Source organism: Sinocyclocheilus rhinocerous, unplaced genomic scaffold, assembly GCF_001515625.1.
Source record: "Sinocyclocheilus rhinocerous isolate Xijiao unplaced genomic scaffold, SAMN03320098_v1.1 scaffold138, whole genome shotgun sequence".
Taxonomy (NCBI): domain Eukaryota; kingdom Metazoa; phylum Chordata; class Actinopteri; order Cypriniformes; family Cyprinidae; genus Sinocyclocheilus; species Sinocyclocheilus rhinocerous.
The window spans coordinates 349,008-357,476 of record NW_015635519.1 but is presented as its reverse complement, the minus strand read 5'-3'; the positions used below and the strand labels follow the sequence as shown (position 1 = coordinate 357,476).

The window sequence follows — 8,469 nt, the reverse complement described above, 5'->3', positions numbered from 1 at the left end:
GGCCAAAGTTAAGATCTGAATGGCCATTTGAAGGCCGCATAAGTATTTTTGCTGCTGTTTCACTGACGAACTACTGGGCCTTAGCTTTAACCAGCTTAAGCAGTACTATTTGTGAGTCTCTCTGCACAATGTCTGTCTCTGACTGGCTACTATTTCTGCTGGTGAAACTTCTCCAGGGTTAAAACCCTAATGCTACGGCAAGGAGCTTATCGTTTGCCTCTCTCCCAGGCTCAATCCCTTTCTCCTAACTCTTAAGACTGCAGCCTGCAAGCACACACCTGATACAAACATCTTTTGAAAGGTAAATTTAAATAAATTGATTTTGCATTATAGTGTAAATCTGGAAAATGCTATGAGTGTTTACAGGTGACTATGAAACAAAAGCATGTCCTTTTACTGCTCTGTTTAGGTAAATAGATTGAGTTAGTGACTGAGTGTATTTGAATGCAGTCAAATATAGAACATTACTGTACTCTGGTAACATTACAATTTCTGTTATTGGTTGCAATTGTCATTGAAAGATTAATTGATGAGCATTAATTGGCCTACGTATTTTCATTTACAAAACTAAACATTTGTACTTTGAATTTTGAGTATTTGTATTTAATTATTTATTAGTTGGTATTGCATGGACTCAACATTTCCTACTAGTTCATAACACTTGGATAAAACACTGACACCAAGATAATAAATGTTTTGTTTACCATTTTGTGCTCATTTTAACAGCTACTTTTTTGTCTGTATAAATGCACAAACCATGGCAAAAAAAAAAATAAACATTTAAAAACCCATGAAAAGGTTTGACAAGATTTCTTCCCGGTGTTTATGCATTTTCTGTTGAAACGGGACATTTGGTCAGGGCGTATCAGAGAGTGTCTTTTTTCAAATAGTCTTTTTTCAAATAGTGTTACATTCATGATTTGTGTGGTCTTTCAGTGTGTGTGGATTTTGGCTATTGTGAATACACTTTTTTTCCCCCCTCCTCATGTGTTCAGGTCCAGCCTCAACCAGACGCAAAGATGTGCGACCAGACGTTTTTGGCCATCACGTTTGGCCCGTGTGATAACTGCAGTCAGAACAAACCTCTGATGAATATTTATCTGAAGAATGAGCCCATCAACTACTGCTCCCTGTGTGTGGAGCTGGTATGTTATCCCACACTTTAGCTGCTTCAGGATCAGTTCAACGACACAATGTGTATTTTAAGGCTTTAATCTCTCAGGACATGATTTCTGTCCATCAAATCAGCCATAACTGTTTTAATTACTTATTTAGTGTTTTAAAGAAAAAAGTATCCAAACTGATAACATTACATGAATACTTCTGAGTATAGATATATAACAAAAACACTCATGAAATATCACCTTATACCACACACAGACCTCAACATTTTTTTGTTTTGTGTGGTCTGAAAGATCATGAAACACAGCAATTATATTTTTAAGTATAGAACCAAGCACATCCTGCCATCACAAGACAGTAAGTACTAAAAGTGATACCAAAATCAACAACAACAATGTAAATGAAAATAAGAAGAGTATGATTTGGGACAGAAACACATAATTTAGGCCTATTTGAATAATAAAAAAGCATTTTGCAAACTTTTTGGATGGTTTTAAAAGTCATTGTTTGTTTTAAGAAAGTGCATCGATATGCATTAGCCAACTGCTGCTGTTTTCTCACCACGTTTATGGAATGTAAATGCTCTTAATAATCTTGATTTATTTTATCTGAACATTAAAATTTGTGAGATTCATCCACCTGGACAGTTTTGAGGTTAAATTATTATTATTATTTTTTTTTGATTTGATTTTTTCCTGTCTTTTCATTTGATAATACTGATCTGTGAATTTATTTTATGTTGTATTTTATTATTTTTATTATTATTATTTGTTAATGGGGGATTTGTGGATGCAAATTAATTGTAAGAATTATAGTAACTTGCTGTTTTTTGTTTTGAAAGTAAATCTCGAAGCAAATGTTTTATTGCTTCAGTATTATTTATTTCATCTTTAAGAATTTTATATAGTTAAATTGTCACTTATTAAAAACTGTTACACTGACTAACGGTAATATTTCTGTCCTGTTGATTTAATGGCTCAGAGTTTTGTCTCAGAGGTGTCAGATACTGCAAACCACATCCTCGTGTTATCACGTGTAACGTGCTTTATCTGTGAGCTTTCTGAAAACACATTTAGGCTCTTAGAGAACAGCACTCTTACTTAGTACTTACTTGTACTTGTATTGTAGTCACAAAAGTTACCAATGAAATACCAATCAATTTACAAACAGCGAACGCAATAAATTAATTAGAAGTTAGACTACATCAAATTTGCAACTGACAGTTTAAATGTAAAAAATATGATGGAAGCTACAAGATTTAGAAACGGATTTTAAAGAGTGAATGAAATGATATAAATCGGATATAAATGTGATTTTGGGCTTCAGGCAGTGAGCTCCAGAAATAAATGTGATGCTGATGGTGGTGATGTGTCACGTGACGCCTGCGCAGAGCATCATCAGCTGTGCAGACTGTGCTGTATCAGTCTCGGCTCATAATAAAGAGCATATTTATTGACATATCCGTCATCCATCTGTGTTTTCTTAAAGATGGCCTGTCAGGGACTAGCGAAGGGGGAAACCATCCACACGCTGAAAACGGAGTCTGAGACTTTGAAAGCCAAACTAGAAGAGGAGAGAGCTAAACTACACGACGTCGAACGTGAGTAAAACACTCAGCGGCTGTGTGTCAAAACCCAGCGAGCTGCCTAGCTAGACTGCATTCATGCACATCACAGCTAATGCGCGGGATGCGCAAATATACCGTATATTTAGGCAGCTCGATTTGAAATACACCAATATCTGCCAAACACCAGCTAAATGTTAGACATTAATTAATTTCTTCTATGTCCATATGATCTGTCCATACAATAATGTGGACGGTTTAATATATTACGAGAACCAGGATATAAATCTTTACGTAGAGATTTAAATTTAAATATAACCTTTACATTTTGGTAACTACGATTCAGGCCTGTATGCTATAAATATAACGTTTGAGATATTCAGAATTGTTTTAAAAAAGGGCATGGATTTTTGGAACTGTTGCCCTGTCTTTTAGAAGTTTGTGGCAGAATTTAGTGCAAAGTCATACAAAAAAAATGTCTTATAGGATTCTATACAATTGACTAAGTCTGCATTAAAGAAAATTGTTGTATTTATACACATTAACTGTTATAGTTTCCTGCAGTACTATGCTGGCACTCAACATGCTTTTTTTTTACTACTGGATTTATGGTTGTTTTGTCATGTTTGGAGTTGACTGTCTGTGTTTTGTATGCTATGTTTATGTCTGTGCATATTTACAGTAAATGGCTGTTCATAACAGCCTTTTGAGATAGTATGATGCTGGCAAATATTTTAAAGACCTGATTATGTTTCAGTTGTAAACTATTATAAACATTCTGTTTAAAACTCCTTGATACAACAAAACTGAAAAATTTGAAAAATTGAAAAATATTTTAATCTCTGAATTGATTAGTGGTAGTATATGTCTTTACTTGGAATATTCTTGCACTGATTAGGAAAACATTTTTTTTTTTCAATATAAAGGTACAAGTTCCCAACTAAGTAGAAAACAAATAATCATAGTGATGATGATTTCAAATGAGCAAATTCAAAGTATGTGTTTTTCTGGCAAACTCGACCCATGACATCATGCTCTGCCAGTTGAACTACAGGAACACTCAATATGATCCCCAATATGTTTGTCCAGGTGAAATTTTTCAGGAACAAAGGGTTATTGGCCTGTATTCATAAAATTACAGTATGATGTTATTGTTTAACTAAGATTTCTGGGGACTGATTTGTTTTGTTTCTGTCACAACAGTTTAATATAAGGAACTACGATGTGGATTGAATTTATAAAGGATGTGAGAATATATTATAACACATTTTATGAATGTCATCTGTACACCAAGACAACAATACTCACCATACAAAATGCAACAATGGTGATAATACTATTTTTAGATTACAATTAAAAAAACTAAACAATGCATCAGTGTAATTTATTCATGCTGCAATGCATGCTGGATGCCATCAAAGTACAATTTTACTATTGAAATAGAGGATGATGTTGTTTGTTTACAGTAATACAAGTACTGTATCTTGCTGATGCTAAGATGAGTTTTAGGAAACGTGCTGGCAATGTGGTTAATGGAGATTTGTTTTTCTGACTTCAGTGCATCAAGTGGCAGAGAAGATAGAGGTTCTGGGTCAATTTGTCATATATATATATATTAATAATGTGATGTGTTGTCTGCAAGAGTTAGAAGCTGCAGTATATCAGTTATCCACAATCTTTATAATATTTATTGAGTGACGCCTTTGTGCTCCTTCACAACAAGACAAAAAGTCAGTATCCAAAACCTCTCTGTTCCTCTCTGGTGGAATGAGCTGCCAATCTCCACCTGAACTGGGAAGACAATCACATCTTCAAAAAGCATTTGAAAACACACCTATTCCACAAGCACTTAAACACCCCACATTCTTAAACCAATGCACTAACACACACACACACCCTCCCCTTTACATTTCTTCTCTTCTCTAGCTTGCTTCTTAATCTAGTTGTCTAATAAACCTGGCATTGGCTATTACGAATTTTGTTGGCCCCTTGACGAATTGCTTTGTTCCTCATATTTGTAAGTCACTTTAAATAGAAATGTCTGCTAAATGACTTTCTTTAAAAAAAAAAAAATTACTGAAACATTGAATCTCTCCTATAGGATGGAAAAGTCATTGTGTGGGATGCATATACAACCAATAAGGTAAATCTTTCTATCTGTGTCACAAAGTATTTTTGGGTGATGTTTTGCAGTGCTAGAGCTGTTCAAAATAATAATCTGCATGTTTTATAGTTGTAATGCACTCTAATGGAAACCGAGGGTATTAGTGCCAAACTAATCTGGCAGCAATATAAACACACACATTAAAACATCAGACATGCAGAATATTTTTCTTGTGTATACAGGACCATTGAAATACTCAGACATATGTGTACATTACATAGTATTTTTTAGTGTTGCATTTTTATTTAAGAAATATTTACGTGTGTGTGTGTGTATATATATATATATATATACAGTATATATATAAACACATACTTTTATTTTGGATGGAATTAATCGCAATTAATCGATTTGACAGCCCTAGTTTGGAATAATTAAGATTTTTTAAAAGTTTTTGAAAGAAGTGTGTTATGCTCACCAACGCTACATTTATTTGATCAAAATAGTAATATTGTGAAATATTATTGCAATTTAAAATAACAGATTTTTTAAATAATATTTTGCAAAAAGTAATTTATTCCTGTGATGGCAAAGCTGAATTTTCAGCAGCCATAACTTTAGTCTTCAGTGCCACATTATCCGTCAGAAATCATTCTAAAATGCTGATTTAGTGTTAAAGAATTGTTATTGTTATCACTGGTGAAAATGATTGTGCTGCCTAATATTTTTGTGGAAAACGTGATATATTATCATTCAAACAATTGGGGTAAGTAAAACTTCTAAGTAAAACGTAAATACTTCTATTCAGAAGTGAAATTGATCAAATTCATGAAATTGGCCAAAAGTGACAGTAAAGAAAATGTTACAAAAGATATATTTTTCCAATAAATGCTGTTCATTGAACAAAAAACAACAGCAAAAAAAAAAAAATTTTCAACAACAATAATAATAATAATAATTAATAATAATGTGAGTGCAAAGACTGTTGGAGTACTGCATATAAGCAACAAACACACATGTATTATCTGAAGTGTAAGACTGTGAGGGAAAGTTATTATTTAACTATTCAGATTTGTATTGTGTTCAGTGTTTGGTGCATTTCTCTACTTTAGACACAGTATGTGGTCATCCAAGAAATGCACCCATATGTGTATTAAATGTTTAAATTTAAAACCATAGGCACTAGTTGGCCTCTGCTGCTATAACAGCTTCCACTCATCTGTGAATAATTTCCCATCATGCCTGTGGGGATTCACTTTCACACAGAGCATCAGCAAGGTCAGGCACTGATGTTGGAATATGAGTTTTGACTTGCAGTTGCCATTTCAATTCACACCAAAGGTGTTCATTTGGGTTCATGTCTGGGTTTTATGCAAACCTGTTCTTCCACATCAGATTCAGTGAAGCATTTCTAAATGGGCCTTTCTTTGAACATAGGGGTACAGTCAGTGTCATGACAAAACAAGAAATATCCCAATTATACCTAAATTGCTTATATTGGGAGATTGTATGCCTGTATGCTTGATTTGAAGTACTTTTGACCAATGTTCAAAGCTGAAATAGCCAAACCTGTTTATTGGAATAGGGTGCTACATAATTTTTGCCATGTATGCACAGCATATACTTCAGTGATAAAATGATAAAAGCTCATGTGACCAACCTCACAAACCAAAAACTTTCAGGAAAGAGTTAGAATTGGGAATCTGTAGTGTGAACATAGTCATAGTGTTGTCTATGTGTTTTAAAGGGATAGTTCACCCAAAAATTAAAAACTATTCCAAACCCGTAAGACCTTCGTTCATCTTCGGAACACAAATTAAGATATTTTTAATGAAATCTGAGAGCTTTCTGACCCTGCATAGACAGCGACGCAACTGATACATTCAAGGCCCAGAAAGGTAGTAAGGACATCGTTAAAAAAGTTAATATTACATCAGTGATTCAGGGTCAGAAAGCTTTTGAATTTCATCAAAAATATCTTAATTTGTGTTCAGAAGATGAACAAAGGTCTTACGGGTTTGGAATGACATGAGGGTGAGTAATTAATGACAGAATTTTTATTTTTAGGTGAACTATCCCTTTAATTGTCTATGGAAATTGTAATCTTCTATATGAATGCAGGTATTACCCTAGCGGAGATGCTTTTGCAACTGGATCTGATGATGCTACGGTAAGTTTTTCTACATTACAACACACCAGTTACCCCATATGACTTCAAAACAATCAATTGGCTTCTCAAAGATAACAAAGGATTGACAGAAAGATTCACAATCAATAGTGTAAAACCTGTTACCCTGTGTCCACTGATTAATACTCCTCCTCCAAACACACCTACACACACACCCTCTTTAACCAGACTGAAATTAATGGCTTGATAATTGGTTAATTATACACAATGATCTTTTGATGATTTGATGATATTTTAATAATGTTGATCAAATTAGGTTAAGAGATACTCCGTTGACTGATTATGTGCAAGAGTGTATTAGAATAGATGTTTGTGTATTTAGGAGTTAGTAAGTCTGCTGTTGTTATATTCCAGGTCAAGGTCCATGCAATGTGTCCTTGTTTTCAAATCAGATCATGTCACCTGTTAGTCAGCCAATGATCGCTGAGACTCGATGAATGAGACTCTGTAAGTTCACACTGATCTCACTGTGAACTTTTGTGTTGTTTCAGTGTCGCCTGTATGACCTGCGAGCTGACCGCGAGGTTGCCATCTACTCCAAAGAGAGTATCATATTTGGAGCCTCTAGTGTGGACTTTTCCCTCAGTGGTAAGAAAGTGGACACAGGCCCTTAAAGCAGAGTGTTCACCTAAAAATAAAAATGTATATGAATAAATGTAATAATTTATCAAAAATCATTCATTCACCTTCATGCCATTCCAATTATCTTTGTTTTTCACTGAACACAAAAGGAGAATGCCCCAGGTGTTCTTTTTCATATTTTGAAACTGAATGAGGACTGTACCATAAAAGCACCAGCCACAAAATATCATAAATTTGCTCCATATGCTCAATATGTCTGCTATATTTCAAGCATGTATGACATCTTTGTTTGACAACAGACCAAAATTTAAGCTTACAATTTATTTTGATGGTCCCCTTTAGACATTCTGTTGACTGTAAGTACCTTTAAATCTACATGTCAACTAACTCGCATTATAGTATTAGTAGGGTATTAGACTCTTAGGGTTACTAGAATAAGCTGACGTGTACTTGCAAAGTTACTTATGGTCAACAGAGTGTATAAAGGGACCATCAAAATAAAGTGTTACCAAATGTACTCATTATTCACTGCAAATCTTTACATCAGCTGCTCAACATCAACATCAATTTACATCAACTCTCAAGTCTCAACTGAGTGAGTGTACCTTCAAATATGACATATTATAAGGATAGTTGACCCAAAAATCTAAATGTTGTCATAATTTACTCAACCCCATGTTGTTCCAAGCTTGTATTAATTTCTTTCTTTCTGTGGAACACAAAAGAATATGAAAATTCAATGAAAGTTAATGGGGTCTCTTGTTGTTTTGGACCCCACTGACTTTTCATTGTATAGGCAAAAACAGCTGAAACATTCTTCAAAATATCTGTTCCACAGAAAAAGGAAAGTCATACAGGAAGTTATACATGGTAAACTATCCCTTCAAAAACCTGTCATGCCAGATTTGA

At 34.1% G+C, this 8,469-nt stretch overlaps 1 protein-coding gene across 1 annotated transcript in view; it reads left to right on the top strand.

The window, feature by feature from the left end:
- Positions 1-210: 210 nt before the first annotated feature.
- LOC107746953 (guanine nucleotide-binding protein subunit beta-5-like) overlaps positions 211-8,469 on the top strand; it is a 12,605-nt gene continuing 4,346 nt past the window's right edge. The window contains exons 1-6 of the mRNA XM_016561312.1: positions 211-301; positions 996-1,145; positions 2,611-2,722; positions 4,245-4,329; positions 6,864-6,960; positions 7,470-7,566. Of these exons, the coding sequence (XP_016416798.1) occupies positions 1,020-1,145; positions 2,611-2,722; positions 4,245-4,329; positions 6,864-6,960; positions 7,470-7,566 (517 nt within the window). The 5' untranslated portion in view covers positions 211-301; positions 996-1,019. The remainder of the gene's footprint in view (positions 302-995; positions 1,146-2,610; positions 2,723-4,244; positions 4,330-6,863; positions 6,961-7,469; positions 7,567-8,469) is intronic.